This window comes from Cervus elaphus, chromosome 2 (genome assembly GCF_910594005.1).
Source record: "Cervus elaphus chromosome 2, mCerEla1.1, whole genome shotgun sequence".
In the NCBI taxonomy this organism is placed as follows: Eukaryota; Metazoa; Chordata; class Mammalia; order Artiodactyla; family Cervidae; genus Cervus; species Cervus elaphus.
In genome coordinates, this window is record NC_057816.1 from 37,252,125 (window position 1) to 37,273,341 (window position 21,217).

At 38.5% G+C, this 21,217-nt stretch overlaps 1 protein-coding gene across 6 annotated transcripts in view; it reads left to right on the plus strand.

Moving 5' to 3' along the window:
- The window catches only part of ANKRD42 (ankyrin repeat domain 42), a 63,052-nt gene that overhangs the window by 25,481 nt on the left and 16,354 nt on the right, over nt 1-21,217 (plus strand). The window contains exons 6-10 of one of the 6 annotated variants that reach the window (XM_043875914.1): nt 698-898; nt 3,895-4,020; nt 7,931-8,036; nt 12,496-12,671; nt 16,718-16,844. The exons of 2 other annotated variants lie outside the window; for them this stretch is intronic. In XM_043875914.1, coding sequence (XP_043731849.1) covers nt 698-898; nt 3,895-4,020; nt 7,931-8,036; nt 12,496-12,671; nt 16,718-16,844 — 736 coding nt within the window. The remainder of the gene's footprint in view (nt 1-697; nt 899-3,894; nt 4,021-7,930; nt 8,037-12,495; nt 12,672-16,717; nt 16,845-21,217) is intronic. 3 more of the 6 variants (XM_043875924.1, XM_043875932.1, XM_043875940.1) reach the window with 3 other exon arrangements.

The following is a 21,217-nucleotide window of genomic DNA, read 5'->3' on the forward strand; positions in this document are numbered from 1 at the left end:
GGTTGGATGGCATCACTGACTCAAATGGACATGAGTTTGAGTAAACTCTGGGAGTTGGTGGTGATGGACAGGGAGGCCTGGTGTGCTGCAGTCCATGGGGTTGCAAAGAGTCGGACATGACTGATAATAAATAGAAAGCGTTTTTTTTTGGGTTTTTTTTTTTCATATAAGCTGCACAATTTGGATTTTACTTTCCATGAAAATTTTTTGAGATCTGCGCTTTGGTGACCCTCACTTAGCTTTTCTAGTTCACAGTAAGTGTAACTATTCAACTATTTAGCCTACTGCTGTGGCCTGACTTGGAGGCTAGCTAAGGATATGTATGCTGAAAAAATGGTCTGTTATTCTTGCATCCAGAGTACATCTCTGTTCTATAGAGTGTGTGTGTGTGTGTGCATGCTCAGGTGTCTGACTCTTTGCAACCCCATGGACTGTAGCCCACCAGGCTCCTCTGTCCATGAAATTTTCGAGGCAAGAATACTGTAGTGGGTGGGTTGCCATTCCCCTCTCTGGGGGATCTTCCCGACCCAGGGAAGGTGGTAGGTGGATTCTTTGTCACTGTACCACCTGAGAAGCCCCGTTATTTAGAGTAGGAGAGTCATCTCCCTAGGAGAACTAGAATTAATGTGTTATTTCTTTTTCAAGTTATTTTATTGTCAATCTAAAATTAAATTGTTATTTTCCCTCTCACCTCTAGTTCACTTAGCAGCCATGGAAGGCCACCTTCACTGTTTTAAATTCCTACTCAGTAGAATGAGCAGTGCCTCCCAAGGTTTGAAAGCCTTCAATGATAATGGAGAAAATGTATTGGACCTGGCCCAGAGGTTCTTTAAGCAGAACATTTTACAGTTTATCTGGGGGGCTGAGTATGAAGGAAATGATCCAACAGATCAAGAAAGTAAGTAATAAATCTGAAGTGTTATAGCATTTAAAAAGCAGAATAGAGAAGAAAAGGAAAAGAGTTACAAGGCAAATGTTATATTAAAATATGTTGCATATCATTCTCCACACAGTTCATCCAGATTCTCTTCTTTGTATGAAATATTTTAAGCAGATATATATAGAGATTAATGTAACATAATGAACATTCTTTATACCACTAGATTGAAAAATAAAATATTAGGTTAGATATACTTGAAGTTTCCTGTTTCTCTCAATACCATTCATTCCCTTTTCTCCATCCTCAGAGGTAACCATTATTTTAGACTTATAATTCCATTCTGTGGTTTTATGTTTAGTGTATATGTACTCACAAAAATATGCAGTATCATTTTGTGAATATTTAGAGTAGGGAACTTAACTGTTGTAACTAATGAGAAATCCTAAAATTCAACAGTTTAAATGATACAGAAGTTTATTTCTTTTATGGGATAGCTTCAGTTGGAGAGTGAATCTTGTTCTGTGTAGTCATTCAGAGACCTGTTGTCATCCTAACCAGCTCTCTGTCTAGGTGTTGCTAATCCAGCAGGAGGAGGGGAGAGAACAAAGTATAAACTAGGATTTTCAAAGTCTAGTTTGCAGTCATCACTTTTGCTAACATCCTCTTGGCAAGAGGTTAGTCAGTCACATGGCCACACTCGGCCGTGGGGAAGCCTGGAGAATTCAGTAACCAGCTGAGGATCCTCAGCTCTGCTACAACTCTTGTTGCTATGAAAGGAAGGAGGTTTCAGTGGACAACTAGGAGTCTTTGAAATTTCTTTTTTTTTTAAAGATTGATTAATTTATTTTTGGCCGCTCTCGATCTTTGTTGCTGTGTGCAGGCCTTTTCTGATTGTGACGAGCTGGGGCCAGTCTTCACTGCAGTGCAGGGCTTCTTTTGTTGCAGGGCACTGGGCTCTAGGTGCCTGGGCTTGCGTGGTTGCAGCAGGCAGGCTCAGGAGTTGTGATGCATGGGCTTACTCCACATCATGTGGGATCTTCCTGGACCAGGGATGAACCCATGTCCCTGGAATTGGCACGTGGATTCTTCACCACCACCAGGGAAGTCCCTGAAACTTCTTTTAAAACTTGATAAAAATGGCATAAAACAGTATGTATTCTTCTCTGACTTTTTTTTGTGAAATGTTATGATTTTTGAGGCTTATTAGACAGATAGATGTATTCTAGTTTATTCTTTTAAATTTTTTGTGTAGTATGACATTTAATAAAAACATTATTATTCCATTCTCCAGTTTGATATTTAGATTGTTTACAGTTTTCAGTGTTACAATCCATGTGGTGATGAATATTCTTAAAAGTGTCCTTGTGTGCATGTACAAGATATTCTTTAGAGAAGTGCCTCACTACCTTTTTCACACGTAGCCTATACTGAAAATGACACTGGTGTGGCACACTGGGACCAGTGGATGAGACTTCTTGAGGTGTACTGCCTGTCTGCTCTGAAGATTGAGGGCTGAGAGTTCTGCCTTGGCAAGCACTTGGGAAATTCTACTTTAGGTTTTGTTTGGTGGGATATGCCCATCTTCAGTATAAATAGGTATAAATGCTGCATTCTTCATCAAAGTGGTCATAGTAATTTACACTCTCATCAGCAATGTTTGGTGAGAATTTAGATGAACAATATTCAGTGTTGTCAGACTTAAAACATTTTTGCCACTTAGTTGGGTATGAAGAGGTTTAACTTGTGTTGTAATTTGCATTTTTTGATTACTAATAAGGTTGAACATTGTTTCATAAAGTTACTGGCTGTTTTAGTTTACTTTTCTATGACTTGCCTGTAGAATTGTTCTTTGTCCTTTTCTAAACTACTTGAGTTCTTTTATATAGTTCTGATACCTATCTTTTATTAATTTTATCCGATATATTTTCTCTCACACTATGACTTTTTTCACAAATGATGTCCTTTATTTTAAAAAAGGCAACTTTATTAAAATATGATTTATGTACAATAAACTATATTTAAAGTATGCAGTTTGAGTTTTAATATATATCATGAAACCACCATCACAATCAAGATGCAAAGCACTTTCATTACCTCAAATATTTTTTCATGCCCTCTCATTTCTTCTTTCACCCTGACCTACACAACCACTGATTTGTTTTCTGTCACTATAGATTACTTTGGGTTTTTCTAATGGAACTCTTTTGAGATTCATTTGTATTATGTGTATTAGTAGTTCATTACTTTTTATTGCTTAGTAGTATTCCATTGTAGGGATGTCCCATATTTTGTTTAAGCATTCTGTCTTATTGATATTCTGTTTATTTGCCAATACTACACAGCTTTGATTACTAGCTTTGTAGTAAGACTGGCAGTCAGCTACTATATCTTCAACTTTGTTCTTTTAAAAATACTCCTTTTGAGTATTCTAGGTTGTTTTCTTTCCATATATAAAATTGAGAATAGCTGTTGCAGGGTTGTTAGAGGGCAAAATGAGGCAGTCCTTTTAAGCGCTTACTGCCATGCTTGATGTTCAGTAAGGTGTAACTGTTATCATTAGCAACATGTTATTAAGCATTTGCTCTGTGCTGGGCTCCAGGTCAGGTGCATTCACACCTGTGTATGTACGCACACACCTATATACTTCATCTGCTTCCAGTTTCCTTTGCTTTCATCACTTCCTTGTAAACAGAGGGAGTGGTCTGTGCAAATGTACAACTTGAGACCAAGTATATCTTTATGCAAAGGGTTGAAAATGACCATCTCCTTGTATTTTGTGGTGGCCTGAGAGAAACAGGGAAGGTGACAGGAATAGTTCTGGTACAGTATAGTCCTTTTCAAATCCTGAGGGATGGAAAGGCATGCAATAATCTTATTACTTGTCATTGCATCAACTGAACTAATTCTAAAATAACATTCTCATAATATTGAAACCTGAAATGTGTGACTGATTAAGGTAGGGAAAAAGAATGAATTCCTGTGTTTACTGAAATACTGAATTTTTTTATTCATAGCATTAGCATTTCCAGGTCATGTGGCTGCCTTTAAGGGTGATTTGGAAATGCTTAAGAAATTAATAGAAGATGGGGTAATTAATATTAATGAGCGTGATAATAATGGATCAACTCTTATGCATAAAGGTAAGTTATGATTCCTGCTTCAGTTTTAACACAATTGCTGTTGAGTTACTTACTGTTAAAATAATTATTCATTAGAAGCACATGAAAATGTAAAATTTTTCCTGATATGCTGAGAGGTATCAGTCTACCTTATATGGTATACAGGGTGCTTAATTTTCAACTCAAGTGTGATAATTCCTTTTATGTTGGGCATTTATGCATTATTACATTTGAGAGTAATTCACAAGTTCTATTGTGACACTGTCATGTTAGTTAAGTGAAATTCACTACCAGAGAAGTTTCTGAGGACTGTCATTTTCTTTGGACTAAAAATGACTGATTAGTTTATTGAAATAGAAACCATCCCTCTAGAAAAAAAGATTGAGCAGGGGACTTCTCTGGTGGTCCATTTGTTAAAAAATCCGCCTTGCAGTACAGGGGATGTGGCTTCGATCTCTGTTTAGGGAACTAAGATCCCACATGCCTCGGTGCACTGGGCCCACGCCCCACGACAAAGGATCCTACATGACACAATTTAAGATCCCATGTGTGGCAACTAAGACTTGATGCAGCCAAATAAACAAATAAATATATATATTTTTTAAAAGGTTGAGTAGAATTTTCTTCTTTCTTGTGCCCTGCAAAAATGTTTTTACTGCCATAGAAATATCAGTGAACATTAGATTTGAACACATTTTCAAAATATCTGCCATTTTTGTTTGTGCTCTCCTTCCCTCTATGAGAATCTTAATCTTTTTATGTTTGTTTTTAAATCAGACTGTTAAATTGTCAGCTTAGTGTTGGGAATATATACTGTAGGATTTATTCTTGACAATCTTACTTTTATTTATAAAATAAAAAAACAAGTTTTTAACCTACTGCATGTGACTTTCCATTCTGTTTGATTTGTGATATGTCATAAGTTTCTTCATAATCAATGGCATAAAATTCTGTTAAAAGTCTTAGTGTAAAAAGTAGGCTTGTTAATATAGTCTTGTGTTTGAATTGGACTTTATTTCATGCATTACTTCTGGGAGTCCCAGTCGCAGATCGTGTTTTTGTTGGTTCTGTTGTTAGCTTAATCATTAAAGTTCATTTAAGTCATGTTGGTCTCAAGTATAGAATCTAAGCACCATGTTTTATCAGACAGAGTCAGTCTGTGGAGCAGGAGGAAGAGGAACATGAAAGGAGTTTCTCCTCACATAGAAAGGTCCTCACTTCAGTAAATGTTCTACCCTAGACTTGGAGAATTTCATTCCACCTATCTCCGCTGAATGTTTAGGTGTAAAACTCTTTACCATGAGGTTTGTGAATGGGGGGAGATTCAAAATGTTCATAGAGTATTTTTTAAAATGTGGTACCCTGGAGCAAAGTTCCATATCATATCCTATATACATAACCGGTTTCTATTGCTAATGTGTGTGTGGGGTGTCATTATTTTAGCATTGTAGCAAAGATGGGCATCTTGAGGTCTGGGAAATCCCGTAGTGTTTTTTTTTTTTTTTAATACATGTTTGTTTATTTTTTTGGCTGTGCCAGGTCTTAGTTGCTATGCGTGGGATCTTTAGTTGTAGCACGAGAAATCCTTGGTTGCAGCATGTGGGACCTGGTTCTCTCAGCAGGGATTGAACCCTAGGCCCTCTGCATTGGGAGTGTGGAGCCTTAGCCACTGGACCATCAGGGAAGTCCCCTGCAGTATTCTTTGTTAGCTGGTTTTAGATTTGCTGAGAGAAACCCCAGTCTCTTCAGGAGCCAGCACTGAGTTTTGGTGATGAGTCAAGCAGAGAAGGAGAGGACAAGAGTCTTCCAGGCCTTTGTATGCTGGCCTGCAGTGCTGTGGTGAGGGCATTGCTATGTCACTGGGTCTGGCTTTGTGTCCTTTCCTCACTGTTGCCAGTATTGGAGGTAGATTGACTTTTAAAGCATCAGAGTCATACTTTTGTATGTTCCTCTTCTTTGACTCATCTTAGAGAGGCATGTATAGATTCAGCAGGGCTTCCCAGGTGGCTCAGTCGTATAAGAATCCACTGGCCAGTGCAGGAGATGCTGGAGACGTGAGTTCGATCCCTTGGTCGGGAAGATCCCCTGCAGAAGGAAATGGCAACCCACTCCAGTATTCTTGCCTGGAGAATCCCATGGACAGAGGGGCCTGGCGGGCTACAGTCCATGGGGTGACAAAGAATCAGACATGACTAAGTGAAAGAGCACGCACACAGCACATAATTCAAATATATATGCAGAATCACACATGATTGACCTAAAGGGTTGGAAAACAGTTGGAAAGCTAAGACAACAAGGAAGAGTTCTGCAAAGTGGTCGTCTCCATCCATTCATTCACTTAAAAGATAAACAGTTGTGGAATCCCCTGTAGGGTCGCAGAGAGTCAGACACAGCTGAGCAACTGAGCACACGTGTATGTATTCAGACCAACCACGTGCCTGCACCATGAAGACAGTATGAGATTTAGACCTTATTGCCAAGGAGCTACATGCTTATACTGTGAGCACCTAGAGATTTGTATAAGTCAGGGTATAATCAGTGGCAAAAAGTATTTGGCTGTTAAAATACATGGAATAGGAATTCAGGAGTAGATGGTGAGGAACAGAAGTTTCTTCGGGTTAAATTACAGAGGAAGTGTCATGGGAATATAGATATAATATGTTAGTAAACACTAAACAGGGTGTAAAACTGTCATCATATTTAATCCTTATTGTAGTTTTATGAAGCAGTAGTGTATTATTATAAATATGACATCAACTCTGCAAAAGGTAAGGAAATTGAGGTCCAGAGGGATCAGGGTTTTTTTCTTTTTTTTAATGTTCATTAAAAAAAATTGAAGTTTAGTTGATTTACAATGTTTCAGATATATAACAGAGTGATTAAGTTATATTTACATATATGTATATATTTTTCAGATTCTTTTCCATTGTAGATTATTACAAGTTATTGCATATAGTTCCCTATGCCATACAGTAGGTCCTTGTTATTTATTTGTTTTATATATAGTAGTCTATCTGTTAATCCCAAATTTCCAATTTATACCGCCCCCCTCAGGTTTCTGGACTGAGGTTGCACAACTAGTAAGAGCAGAGCTAAGATTTCATTCATTTTCTTCATCATTTATTCATCAACTCTGTATTATTATTTTTATTATATTTCTGCATGCCAGCCACTTTCTAAGTTCTGTCCTGTCCTCCAGTCTGTTGTTTAGTGAATCTAAACGCAAATCTTTTTAGATTATTGAACTCCCCCACCCCCTCTACAGTTTCCCTGAGTCTTGAGATGGACTGAGGAGGAGGGGAGAAGTTAGATGAGCATGTAATTGGGTGATGGGCACCAGGTGTGAAAACATATAAGCTGAGTTTGGAGGTGAAAATTACTATTGAGTGCATGTGTTTTAAGGAGAGGTGATGAACAGTTTATGTAATCATCGAGGAGACTGTAAATTCTGAGTTGTGAAGGTCAGAGGAATAAACTATTTATAGAAGATGACAAAAGATTTTTCAATCTTGCACATTCACATAGATTATACTCACATTTGGCCTGATACACGATTGGTCAGAAGCTGTGAGTACAGTCGATGAGCACTGGATAAGGGTTAGCACAAAGCATAGATTATGGTTTCAAATCCATTACTTATTGGCTGTGTGATGTTAAATAAATATCCTCTTTGAGCTTCAGCTTTTTTGTATCTGTATGTAAAGTTTCTACATAAGGGCTGAGCATAGCAAACATTTGATTAAATATGTGTCTAATGAATGAATAAGTGACAGAGAAAATAACATCTGGCCAACCTACTTTTGTTGATTATTGTAAGGATTAGTATTTACAAAAGTACTGTCTAGTGGTACTGTCCAGAATTTTAGAAAATTGTTTACTGATAACAATAACTTTCGTGTGTGTGCATTTTGTTTTGTTTGTTTTTTTACAGCCGCTGGGCAAGGCCATATAGAGTGTTTGCAATGGCTGATTAAAATGGGAGCAGACAGTAACATTACCAACAAAGCTAGGGAGAGACCCAGTGATGTGGCTAAGAGGTATCTCTACCTGTTTTGCTTCTTTGTTTTTAAAATTTTGCATGTATTCTCTTATACTCAGAATTCTATCTCTGAAGATTTCTGAAATTATAGGACTCAGTCAAATGCTGATGACATGATAATTTTCAAGCTGAATTGATGTTTGACAACATATCAGCTCTTCTCTCTAAAGCAGTAATTTTCAGCTAGGAGATAGTATCGTCCCCTTTCTTTGTGGAGTGGTGAATTTGGAAATGTGTGCGGAGGGGTGTTGTCACAATGATGGAGACCATCACTGATGTTTCATGAGGTCAGTCCAAGGATGCCAGACATTCTACAGTGCTCAGAATAGTGGTGTACAACAAAGAATTGTCCCGCCCAAATGCTGGTACCTGTTGAGAAATGCTGTGTAATAGAAAGGAATAATCAAAAGGAGTCGAATGGATTTTGAAACAGATTTTAATATTTGTATTTGAATTAAGTGTAACACCCATTATTGCTCACTTGGAGCTCATTTCAGATCAGGTCCTCAAGGAATACTTTAGTTCATCCATTTGTTCATTTGATTGTTTTTCATTCAGCTTAACCATGTTCCAAGTGCTGTGGTTAGCATTAGAATTACTAAGATGAAAAAACTTAGTCCTTGCTCTCAACAACCTTATGGTCTTGTGGAGAGATAAATGTGCAAATGTAACCTTTATTTATTATAATTACATTATCAGTACACGTTATATATAGGATCTTCCCGACCCAGGGGTTGAATGTGGGTCTCCTGCATTGTGGACAGATTCTTTACCATCTGATCCACCAGTGGAGTCCTATATAAAGTACAGTAAAGGACATAGAAGAAAAAGTGCCCAAATATTTCTGTGTGAAACTTGTGGGGGAGAAATGTTAATACAGATGGTGGTAAGAGTTATGAAGGAAACTGCAGGGTGTCAGAATTTATATAGAAGTCTGGGAAAATTTTTTTCTTGGTGAAAGCAACATTTATGCTGCCACTTGAAGGAGAAAGAGTTGAAAGATAACGCCTTGTGTGTTCAAGGAATGCATGTGACTCAGAACAACTTGAGTCTAAAATAGGAGTGTGGACTAAAGCTGCACATGAGGCTTGACAGGATGCAAGGGCCTAATTATTCATTAAGTTGCCATGCAGTTTTTGTTTGTGAGGTCATGTTCCATAAAATTTTTGTCTGTAGGATCTTTTTGAAGCCTTGGAATATGGTTTTGTTTTACTACATACTAGCATCATTACCAACTCAGGCTAACTTTTGTCTTTATTTTTAAAAATAGATTTATCAGTAAAGCACACAGATTTGTGCAGCACAGACTGATGAACTCTGATACATGTGTCTACCCTGTGAAGTCATAATCACAATCAAGATAGTGAACTTTTCCTTTATCCCTCAAAATCTTTTGCACCTTTGTAATCTCTCTCCCTTCCACTGCTTTCCACTGCTGCATCCCCAAGCAAACATGAGTTTGCTTTCCGTCACTAGAGATGAGTTTGCATCTGCTAGAATTTTATATAAATGGAAACTTACAATATATACTCATACTCTTAGGTATGTGGCTTTTTTCACTGAGCATAGTTATTTTGAAGTTCGTTCATGTGTAGTGGTTCATCTCTTTCTTGTTGCAGTGTAGTATTCCATTGGCTGTGGAATTCCATAGTATTCCAGAGTTTGATTATCCCGTAACCTGTTGAAGGATGTTTTATTTGTATCTACTTTTTGGTGATTATGAATACAGCTGCTATATATATTTACATACAGATTTTTGTGTGAACGCAAGTATTCAATTCACTTGGGTAATACTTAGGAGTAGGACTCCTGAGTCAGATGCTAAAGTGAAAGTGAAGTCGCTCAGTCGTGTCTGACTCTTTGCGACCCCATGGACTGTAGCCTACCAGGCTCCTCCATCCACGGAATTTTCCAGGCAAGAGTACTGGAGTGGGCTGCCATTTCCTTCTCCAGAGGATCTTCCTGACCAGGATTGAGCCCAGGTCTCCCGCGTTGTAAGCGAGACTCTTTACCGTGTGAGCCACCAAGGAAGTCAGGTGCTAAGGGTGTGTTTATCTTTTTAAGCAACTGTCACAGTGCCTTCCAAAGTGACCACACCAATTTGCATCTCACAAGCAATGGATGAGAGTTTCTGTTACTCCTTGTCATGCCAGCATTTTATATTGCCAGATGTTTTGATTTTCGTAATTCCAGTAGGTGTGTACTGGTATCTTATTGTGGCTTTTAATTTGTTTTTTCCAAATGAAAAATCATTTGATGCATCTTTTCATATTCATATTTGTCATTTGTTTGTTTTCCTTTGGCAAAGTGACCGTTCAGATCTTTGTCTAGTATTAAAACTTGGGTAGTTTTTTTTTTTTTTTAATTGTTGAGTTTTAAGAGCTCTTTCTATATTCTGGATACTAATTCTTTCTCAGATGTTTGTTTTGTGAAGATTTTCTCTCAGTTGTGGTTTGTTTTTTCATCCTCTTAATAATGAGCAAAAATAATTTAAAAAAATATTTGCTAATTTATTTGAGTGTGCTGGGTCTTAGTCGTAGCTTGCAGGATCTTCAGCCTTTGTTGTAGCATGTAAGATTTAAAAAAAAAATAGTTGCAGTATATGGGATCTTTTAGTTGCAGGCATGCAGAATCTCTGGTTGTGGCATGTGGACTCTTGGTTGCAACATGTGGGATCTAGTTCTCTGACCAGGGATGGAACCTGGGCCCCTGCATTGGGAGTGTGGAGTCTTAGCCACTGACCACCAGGGAGGTCCCAAGAGCAAAATATTTTTTTTTTTATCAATTTGCTCTTTTAGGGGTTACTCTTTTGGTATCATATCTAAGAAATCTTTGATTTCTTCCTCTTTTTTTTTTTTAAGTAGCAGCTTGATGTAGTTTATTTATTTATTTATTTTTCCTTGGGCTCCAAATCCACTGCAGATGGTGACTGCAGCCATGAAAAATTTTTTTTTTTCATTTATTTTTATTAGTTGGAGGCTAATTACTTTACAGTATTGTAGTGGTTTTTGCCATACATTGACACGAATCAGCCATGGATTTACATGTGTTCCCCACCCTGATCCCCCTTTTGTTTTCTTTTAGACATTGTTTTAGGTTTTACACTGATGTCTGTGATCCATGTTGAGTTAATTTTTGTATATGGTATGAGGTATGCATCTAAGTTCTTTTTATTTTGCATATGGGTATCTAATTGTTCTAGCAGCATTTGTTGAAAAAGCTGTATTTTTTCCTAAATTGCCTTTGTGTCTTTGTCCCAGTTAGGTGTCCATGTATACATGGGCTTATTTCTGTACCCTATATTTTAGCCATGGATCTGTTTGTCTATATCAGTGTCACGAGTGATTATAATGTCTGGCCCACATTTTTTTGTCACTCATCCACTAAAATGCTAAGTGTGAGTGTGGTGTTATAGAAGTACCCTTGAATCTGTTGTAAAGCAAGTACTCAGTAAGTGCTAGCTGTTAAGTTACAGTCTAGTAATAGATATAATGAATTTTTTTAACCTTACAACTTCCTGTGTTTATTACTATATCATTAATGATTTGCAATACCTGGTGAAAGGTTAGGATATATGTGTGCATGTGGTTATGTAAGTATGTGAGGAAAAAAATAGGGATTTGAGGTTTTTGTGTTTAGTGAGTAATTCTTCATCTCCTAAGAGAAAGCAGTTAAACATTTTCATTAGCAAAACTTTGGGAAAAAATATGCAGGTTACATACAGTCACAGCAACAACCTGAAAACCAAGAGTATATTACTAGCTTCATAGAGGTGTGGAGAAGATCAAAGAAAATAGGAAATGTGGATAGAAATATCATTATTTTTCCATTAAATTTCAAAGCCATGCTGAGTGTTTGAGGGTTGAGGAAGGATGAAGATTAAGGGGGCTAGAGCTGTAGTTTTCCCTAAAACTGGAATCAGAACTAATTCTACAACCTAACTTAGGCCGTCAAGGAAACGGTAGTAAACAGAGGTAGATCAAGTAGGGTTGTTCTGGGTTTTCTGCCAGTTGAGCAGCTCTGTCTGGGGCACACCAAATATTCTTTTGATAGTAGATCACTTCTTTCGGTTGGATTTTTGCCACTAAAAATTATGAAATCTGGGAATTCCCTAGCAGCCCAGTGGTTAGAACTCTGTACTCTCACTGCTGAGGGCCTGGGTTTAATCCCTGGTTGGGGAACTAAGATTCCACATGCCATATAAATTGGCCTCTCCCAAAAATATGGAATCAGCCTTTAGTATGACTGCTTGTCCTTCGTTTCCACTAACTATTTGAGTTTCCTGCATAGCTGGATATGTGTCACATTGTCACCGAATTTCAGATACAGTTTTGCTTCTTTAGTGGTGGGTGAGCTGGTGAGATGATATAGAGTGTAATTCCCTAAATTAAGTACAAACTGTGATTTAAATTTGAAAAAGATTATGGATCCTGTTAATTACTAATTCTTTTCTACAGGTTTGCCCATTTAGCAGCAGTAAAGCTATTAGAAGGACTACAGAAATATGATACAGATGATGAGAATGAAATTAATGAAAATGATATTAGGTTTTTTATAAGACATGGTGTTGAGGGAAGCACTGATGCCAGAGATGATTTAGGTCTCAGTGAGTCAGATAAAACAGATGCCAGAGGTAAGTGTGCCAACTCTTTCATGATTTTCCCTTTAAAAAAAGTACCATAGCCAGTTTTTACCACAAACTTGGGGAATTATTCTAAAGGTAATTACCATCTACAAAGTAAAATACTTTGGTATTTTGGGGAGAAGTAGTACAAATTTTTGTACTAGGGGTTGTTGAACATACAAAGAATATAAGACATGATCTCAGTCCCTCCATGAGGAAAGTGATATTTTCATGCCACATAACCCTAATTTCACTTCTCATGGTGTCTGTCAGAGAACCTTGGCTCATATGAGTGGATGAGAAGAACTGTTTCAATGGCACTTTTTCATAATGAGAAAGATAAGAAGGATCTGTTTGAATGGAGGCTAGCCAAAGCAGAGGCAGGTGTAGTAAAGTGAGCAGTGCTTGGGCAGTGGATTCAGACATCAGGGCTTCACCTCTTTCTAGCTGTGTTACTCTGAACCTTGGTTTCCTCATCTATAAAAATGAGAATATTAACATAACATCACCCTCACAGAGTGCACTAATGAATGGGATGTGCCTAGCTCATGGTAGAAGCTTAGTAAATGTCAGTTCCCTTCCTCTTTTTTTTTTTTTTTTAAATTTATTCATTTATCTGGCTGTGCTGAGTCTTTGTTGCTGTTTGGGCTTTTCCCTAGTTGCAGTGAGCAGGGGCTTCTCTCGTTGTGGAGCGCAGGCCCTAGAGCGTCTGGGCTTCAGTAGTAGCAGATCGTGGGCTCAGCAGTTGCGGCTCCCGGGCTCTAGAGCGCAGGCCCAGAAGTTGCGGTGCGTGGGCTTGGTTGTCCCTCGACATGTGGGGTCCTCCTGGACCAGGGATTGAACCTGTGTGCCCTGCATTGACAGGCTGATTCTTCACCACTGAGCCACCAGGGAAGCCCAGTTCCTTTCTTCCTGATCTCTGGAAAGTACTTTCAGTTATTCTGACAAGAACTCGTTGTACCAAAACTCTGTTCTCTGAGAAAAATTTCTAATTCATGTCTAAATAAAAGAAATTTTTTTTAAAGAACTCCCAGAACACTGTTAGATAGAACCTCATTCTCCGGGAGATGGTAGAAACCTCTTTCCTGGTGAATGCAGCGTGAAGATGCTGATGCCAGGGGCTCCCAACAAGCAGCCCACCTGGATCGCCTCATAGCAGGGCTCAGTCAATGATCTCTTCAGAATTTCCTGACAGCTTTATTTTAAATAGCTTTATTGAAATGTAATTCACATACCATTTAATCTAATCTACCTATTTAAAGTGTATAATTTAATAATGGTTTTAGTGTATTCAGATTTGTGCAACCATTATTACAATAAAATTTGTAGTATTTCTATCACCCCCAAAAGAAAGCTCACACCCATTACCCGTACCTTCTTTTCCTTACCCCCAAACCATCCCCCAAATTAGGCAACTGCTAATCTACTCTCTGTCTCTATAGGTTTGCCTATTCTGGGCATTTCATATGAATGGGATGATACCATCTGTGGTCTTTGGTGACTAGCTTCTGTCACTTAGCACATTTTCAAGCTTCATGTACTTTGTAATGTGGATCATTACTTCATATTTATTCTTTTTTACTGCTAAATACACTTTATATATCCATTTATCCGTTGCTGGTCATTTGAGGTTTTTTCCATATTTTGGTTATTAAGAATAATGCTGCTGTGAACATTCGTATACACGTTTTTGTTTGGACATGTATTTTCATTTCCTTGGATACACCTAGGAGTTGGGATTGTTGCATCATCTGGTAAAAGTATGTCTGGCACATTGAAGAACTTCAAACTGTTTTCCAAAGTGGCTGCACCATTTTACATTCCCACCAACCACATGTGAGGGTTCCAGTTTCTCCACATCTTACCAGTACTTGTTGTTGTCTAATTGATTATATTAATAGTTGATTAGAGTGTGTAGTGGTATTTCATTTGGTAGATTTGCTTGGCATTTCCCTAATGATTAGTGGGATGTTCAGTATCTTTTCATGTGCCCATTGATCACTTGCATTATCTTCTTTGAAGAAATATCTACTCAAATCCCTTGACTATATTTCAACTGAGTTATTTATCTTTTTATTATTGAGTTGTAAGAGAACTTCCAGATTTAAGTCCCGTGTCACACACATGATTTCCAGATAATTTCTCCTGTTCTGTGGGTTGTCTTTTTTCTTGATGATGTCCTTTGCAGTGCACATGCTTTTCATTTTGATGAAATCCACTTTATCTATTTTTTATTTTGTTTGTGCTTAGATTTCTTTTTGTTGATTGTACTGAGAATTAGCAAGGACTTACTAGTATTGCCGAAAATGAACAAGTGATTTGTAGAATTTCAGTGTCTTCTGAAATGATTTGAGCAGGAGATATTTGTAAAGTATCATTGTCAGTGAATCACAGAATTTTTGAAAGATGCTTTGGGAAAGACCATGAATGAAACCAGAACAGGTCCTTACTGTGGTGTGTTTGATGTAAACATCAAATTGGGCTGGCGCCCAATCGTGGTGTTTGCAACTAGTGAGGGTTTGTATGTGCTGTTTTCTTATCCTTATTTAATTTTATTCCAGAACAAAATCCAAAGGACTAGCCAGTCTCTTCTTGGAACATTAGGTTTTGCAAGAGCACCTGTAGGGGACTGGTTGGATTTCTTGTCATCCCAGAATTCTTGGAACTGAGTTTCAGTTCAGAGCACTCTTTAGTGAGTTAGGTTTAGGGTCATGGCATTATAGAACCCTGGAACCATTTGAGGTTTGGCTCCTGGCTCAACACTCCTGTCATGTCATCCAGCATCCAGTTACTTTCAGTGAAGACACTCACTGTTGCCCAGATGGCCCATTTCTACCTTCTGACAGGGTTCTTGTGAGGATTAAAATGTACAAGGCACTTAGTGCAGTGTCCTGCCCATCATCGGCACTCCACAAATGCATGATAACTCTTACTGCTTTTATTTCGTTTCACCTTTGTTAAAATCTCTCTTCCTGGAGCTAATCCTGATTAGTCCTAGCTCTTAAAATCCCATAGAACAGCTTTTTCAAAACATAGCCTTCAAATATTAAAGATTAGATAAACAGTCACAATTCTTTCAATCTTATATAACATTAAAAAAAAAAAATCCCCTCTATTTGCTTGCTGGTGGTTATGGTGGATCCCAGACCTGTCTGTGCATCTGCATTGTCTGAGGAGCTCGTACAGGGTATGAAGACCTGAATTTGTAGGACTGATATGGGGCTCAAACATATGCATTTTAAAAAGTGCCCAAGTTGATTCTGATGTGTGCCGTTTGGAACCTGCAGCTCTAACCAACTGAGAGATAAATCAGAGGAAGTGATTTGTTAACTGGTTGTATGGCAGAATTTCTCAACTTCTGTACTATGGACATTTTGGGCCAGATCCTTATTTGTTGAGGGGTTTCTCATGTGTATTTTAAGATGTTTAGTAGCATCCTGAGCCTCTACATGCCAATATTCTGTTTCCCTTCATCCTCTAAGGGTCAGCAAGTTAAAAGGTCTCCAGATATTGCCACATACTCCTTGGAGGAGAAAATCAACCCAGGTTGAGAACTAGTACCGCAAAGGATAGAAAGATCCTAGTTTTAATAGTTGGAGAATAGCTCAAAGCAGCTATCAGCAAACTTCCTTCTCAGTATCATCTTTTGACAAAATTTGGGAATTGGATTAGTTCTGGTTTATCTTAAATGCATCAAGCATATTTCAGTTTTTCTAATTATCTGACATAATTAGATCGTGCCTGATCGGTAGTCCTAAAATGCTGCTGGCCAGCCTCCCTCCTTCCCTGTTCATGGTATTAATAATAGCCGTAACAATGATACATCCTCCAGCATCAGGAAAATAATCACCCATTTAGGTATTTCACTGTTTGTTCACCCTAGTACTTTGCTACTGGTGTTTATCCTTCTATGTAGACACCACCCTCCCTCCCTTCACTTCCCCTCACCTTGTAGACACGGCTCTAGAGGAAGAATATGCTTCAGGGCCAGCCTCCTGTGAGCACATGGGCTGTTACCCATCTAAACTAGGTTGCTATTCAACTCTGTCTTTCAGTGAGAGCTTATAAGAAAATCGTAGAATTGAGACACCTCCTTGAAATTGCCGAGAGCAACTATAAACACTTGGGAGGAATAACAGAAGAAGATGTGAAGCAGAAGAAAGAACAGCTCGAGTCTGAAAAGTAATGTCCTCAAAGTGCTAGTGATTTGTTTTTACTTACCTTTCTAAATGCTACGTGAGGGTTTGTTGCTGAACAACTTGTTTTTTCATCCCACCAAAGGGTTTGAGTTTCCAACCTGTTTTCCTCTTAAACTCTCAGATGGAGAAGGTGTTAAGATTGTTTAAAAATTGTGGTAAAATATGCATAACATAAAATGTGTCACCTTAACTGTTCTTAAGGTAGAATTCAGTCGTGTCATGTACAGTTACATTTTCGCACAGCTGTTCTCCAGAACTTTCTACCTTGCAAAACTAAAGCCTTATAAGGAGGAGTTGTTGTTTTTGAGACAGCTACTTTGAGATTTTCAGCCAACAGTCTCTAGCCATCCCTGTCATATTGGACTTCCTGCTCACAAGTGTGTGACCCAGTCCTGTGTTCATGGATGGTGGTGCCCCCCATATGCTCTCAAGCCTGGAGGCAGTGAGAGCCCCCTTGCCTTTCACTTTTTGCACCCAAGGTCGGCTCTCGGCACATCTGGCCTCGCTCTAGTTGATGAACAACTTCTGCGATAGAGGGTGTCAAGTGCTGCTTCCTCCCACTGCTGCTCTGCTGCTGCTTTCCACAGGGCTCAGAGAGCGCAGGCAGGCAGGAGGGAGACTGCTGCTTTTATCAAACGTGGGTCTTTAAGGAGCAGAGCACATGGGTTCTTTGCTTTCCCTGCCTTTCCTTTCATTGGATTCTCTTCCTCCTCCTTAGAACCTCTTGTTTCCCTTTCATTCACCCTCTTCTGCATCCTCTCAGTAAGAGATCTGGTAATTTATTCAAAGTAACATCTAAGTCTTTGATAGGATGAATGTGCTCTCTTTCTATGGATATTTGAAAGTTGTGGTAGACAAAAAAAATTTTTTTTAATCAGAATGTCCTTGTATTTCATAAATCACATCACACAAGTAACTATCCACTGCCTCTGTAAAGTCTTTTGAGATGTCGAATGTTTTTAGTATTGGCCTCTGCCTAAGAGCCTAGCTAAAATTTCTTAGATCCCTTGTAGTCTAGAAAAGTACTTCACAGTGGGGCAATTATTTCCTAGATAATGAGCTTTAAATTTTGTTCCCTTTACTTCTGAGGCAGATTACTCTATTACTTGTACTGTTGATACTTCTGAGCACTGCTGTATGCCAGGCATTAGGTAAGCCTCTCATATATACTGTTTCATGCAGTCTTCATACTTCCATGAGCTATTGTCTCACTATGTGGATTAGGAAACCAAGATTTAACTACAGGTTAAGTGACTTGCATGAAGTCACAAAGGGAGGACTAAGGGTGAGGGGTGGAGCCAAGATTTGGCCTGAATCTATTGACTCCGAATCTATTAGCCAAGGTCATTACAATTTTAATAGTCTTCTTGTTGTTGTTCAGTCACTAAATCGTGCATGACTCTTTGTGACCCCATGGACTGCAGCATGCCAGGCTCCTCTGTCCTGTGTTAACTCCCGGAGTTTGCTCAAATTCATGTCCATTGAGTTGGTGATACTGTCTAACCATCTCATCCTCTGTTGCCCCCTTCTCTTTTTGCCTTCAACCTTTCCCAGCATCAGGGTCTTTTTCAATGAATCGGCTCTTTGCATCAGGTGGCCAAAGTGTTGAAGTTTCAGCTCCAGCATCTGTCCTTCCAATGAATATTCAGGGTTGGTTTCCTTTAGGATTAACTGGTTTGATCCATCCTTGCAGGCCGGGGGACTCTTGAAAGTCTTCTCCAGCACCACAATTTGAAAGCATCAATTCTTTGGTGCTCAGCGTTCTTTATGGTCCAACTCTCACATCTGTACATGACTACTGGAGAAACCATAGCTTTGATTATGTGGACTTTTGTTGGCAAAGTCATCTGTGCTTTTTAATACACTGCCTAGGTTTGTCATAGCTTTCCTTCTAAGGAGCAAGCACCTTTTAATTTCATGGCTGCAGTCACCGTCCACAGTGATTTTCAAGGCCCCCAAAATAAAATCTGTCACTGCTTCTACTTTTTTCCCCTTCTATTTGCCATGAAGTGATGAGACCAGATGAGATCTTCCTTTTTTTAATGTTGATTTTTTAAATTAGTTTAATTGGAGAATAATTGCTTTACAATATTGTGATAGTTTTCCCCATACATTGGGGCTTTCCATGTGGCGCTAGGGTAAAGAACCTACCTGTCAATGCAGGAGATGTAACAGACATGGTTCGATCCCTGGGTCAGGAAGATCCCCTGGGGGAGGGCATGGCAACCCACTCCAGTATTCTTGCCTGAAGAATCCCTTGGATAGAGGAGCCTGGTGGGCTACAGTCCATAGGGTTGCACAGAGTTGGATACGACTGTGCGAGAATAATTGGAGAATAATTACTTTACAATATTGTGATGGTTTTTCTAATACATTGACATGAGTCAGCCACGGGTGCACGTGTCCCCCCATCCTGAACCCCTCTCCCACCTTCCTCCCCACCCCATCCCTCTGGGTTGTCTCAGAGCACCAGCTTTGAGTGCCCTGCTTCATGCATCAAACTTGCAGTGGTCATCTATTTTACATATGGTAATATATTGTTTCAGGGCTATTCTCTCAAATCACCCCACCCTTGCCTTCTTCCACAGAGTCCAAAAGTCTGTTCTTTGCATCTGTGTCTCTTTTGCTGCTTTGCATATAGGATTATTGTTACTATCTTTTAAAATTCCACATATATGCATTAATACACAGTATTGGTGTTTCTCTTTCTGACTTACTTCACTTTGTATAATAGGTTCCAGTTTCATCCACCTCATTAGAACTGACTCAAATGTGTTCCTTTTTATAGCTGAGTAATATTCCATTGTGTATATGTACCACAACTTCCTTATCCATTCATCTTCCAATGGACATCTAGCTTGCTTCCATGTCCTAGTTATTGTAAACAGTGCTGCAGTGAACATTGGGGTATGTGTGTCTCTTTTAATTCTGGTTTCCTTGGTGTGTATGCCCAGCAGTGGGATTGCTGGGTTGTATGGCAGTTCTATTCCCAGTTTTTAAAGGAATCTCTACACTGTTCTCCATAGTGGCTGTACCTGTTTGCATTCCCACTGATAGTATAAGAGAGTTCCCTTTTCTCTGCACCGTCTCCAGCATTTATTGTTTGTAGACTTTTTGATGATGGCCATTCTGGCTGGCGTGAGATGATATCTCATTGTGGTTTTGATTTGCATTTCACACGAAAAGATGAAAACACATCTTTTTATGTGTTTGCTAGACATCTGTATGTCTTCTTTGGAGAAATGTTTGTTTAGGTCTTTTTCCCAGTTTTTGATTGGGTTGTTTGTTTTTTTGGTGTTGAACTGCATGAGCTGCTTGTATCTTGTAGAGATTAATTCTTTGTCAGTTGTTTCAGATGCTATTATTTTCTCCCAATCTGAGGGCTGTGTTTTCACCTTGCTTATAGTTTCCTTCATTGCGCATAAGCTCTTAAGTTTAATTAGGTCCCATTTGTTTATTTTTGTTTTTATCTCCATTACTCTGGGAGGTGGGTCATAGAGGATCTTGCTGTGATTTATGTTGGAGAGTGTTTTGCCTATGTTTTCCTCTAAGAGTTTTATAGTTTCTGGTCTTATATTTGGATCTTTAATCCATTTTGAGTTTATTTTTGTGTATGGTGTTAGAAAGTGTTCTAGTTTCATTCTTTTACAAGTGGTTGACCAGTTTTCCCAGTACCACTTGTTAATAAATAGACTGTCTTTTTCCATTGTATATTTTTGGCTCCTTTGTCAAAGATAAGGTGTCCATAGGTGCATGGATTTATCTCTGGGCTTTCTATTTTGTTTCATTGATCTATATTTCTGTCTTGTGCCAGTACCATACTGTCTTGATGACTGTAGCTTTGTAGTGTAGTCTGAAGTCAGGAAGGTTGATTCCTCCAGTTCCATTCTTCTTTCTCACGATTGCTTTGGTTATTTGAGGTTTTTTGTGTTTCCATACAAATTGTGAAATTATTTGTTCTAGTTCTGTGAAAAATACCGTTGGTAGCTTGATAGGGATTGCATTGAATCTATAGATTGTTTTGGGTAGTATACTCATTTTCACTATATTGATTCTTCCAGTCCACAAACTTGATGTATTTCTCCATCTATTTGTGTCATCTTTGATTTCTTTCATCAGGGTTTTATAGTTTTCTATATATAGGTCTTTTGTTTCTTTAGGTAAATTTATTTCTGAGTATGTTATTTTCATCATCACAATGGTGAATGGGATTGTTTCCTTAATTTCTCTTTCTATTTTTTCATTGTTAGTGTATAGGATTGCAGGGGATTTCTGTGTATTAATTTTATATCCTACAACTTTACTATATTCATTGATTAGCTCTAGTAATTTTCTTGTGGCATCTTTAGGGTTTTC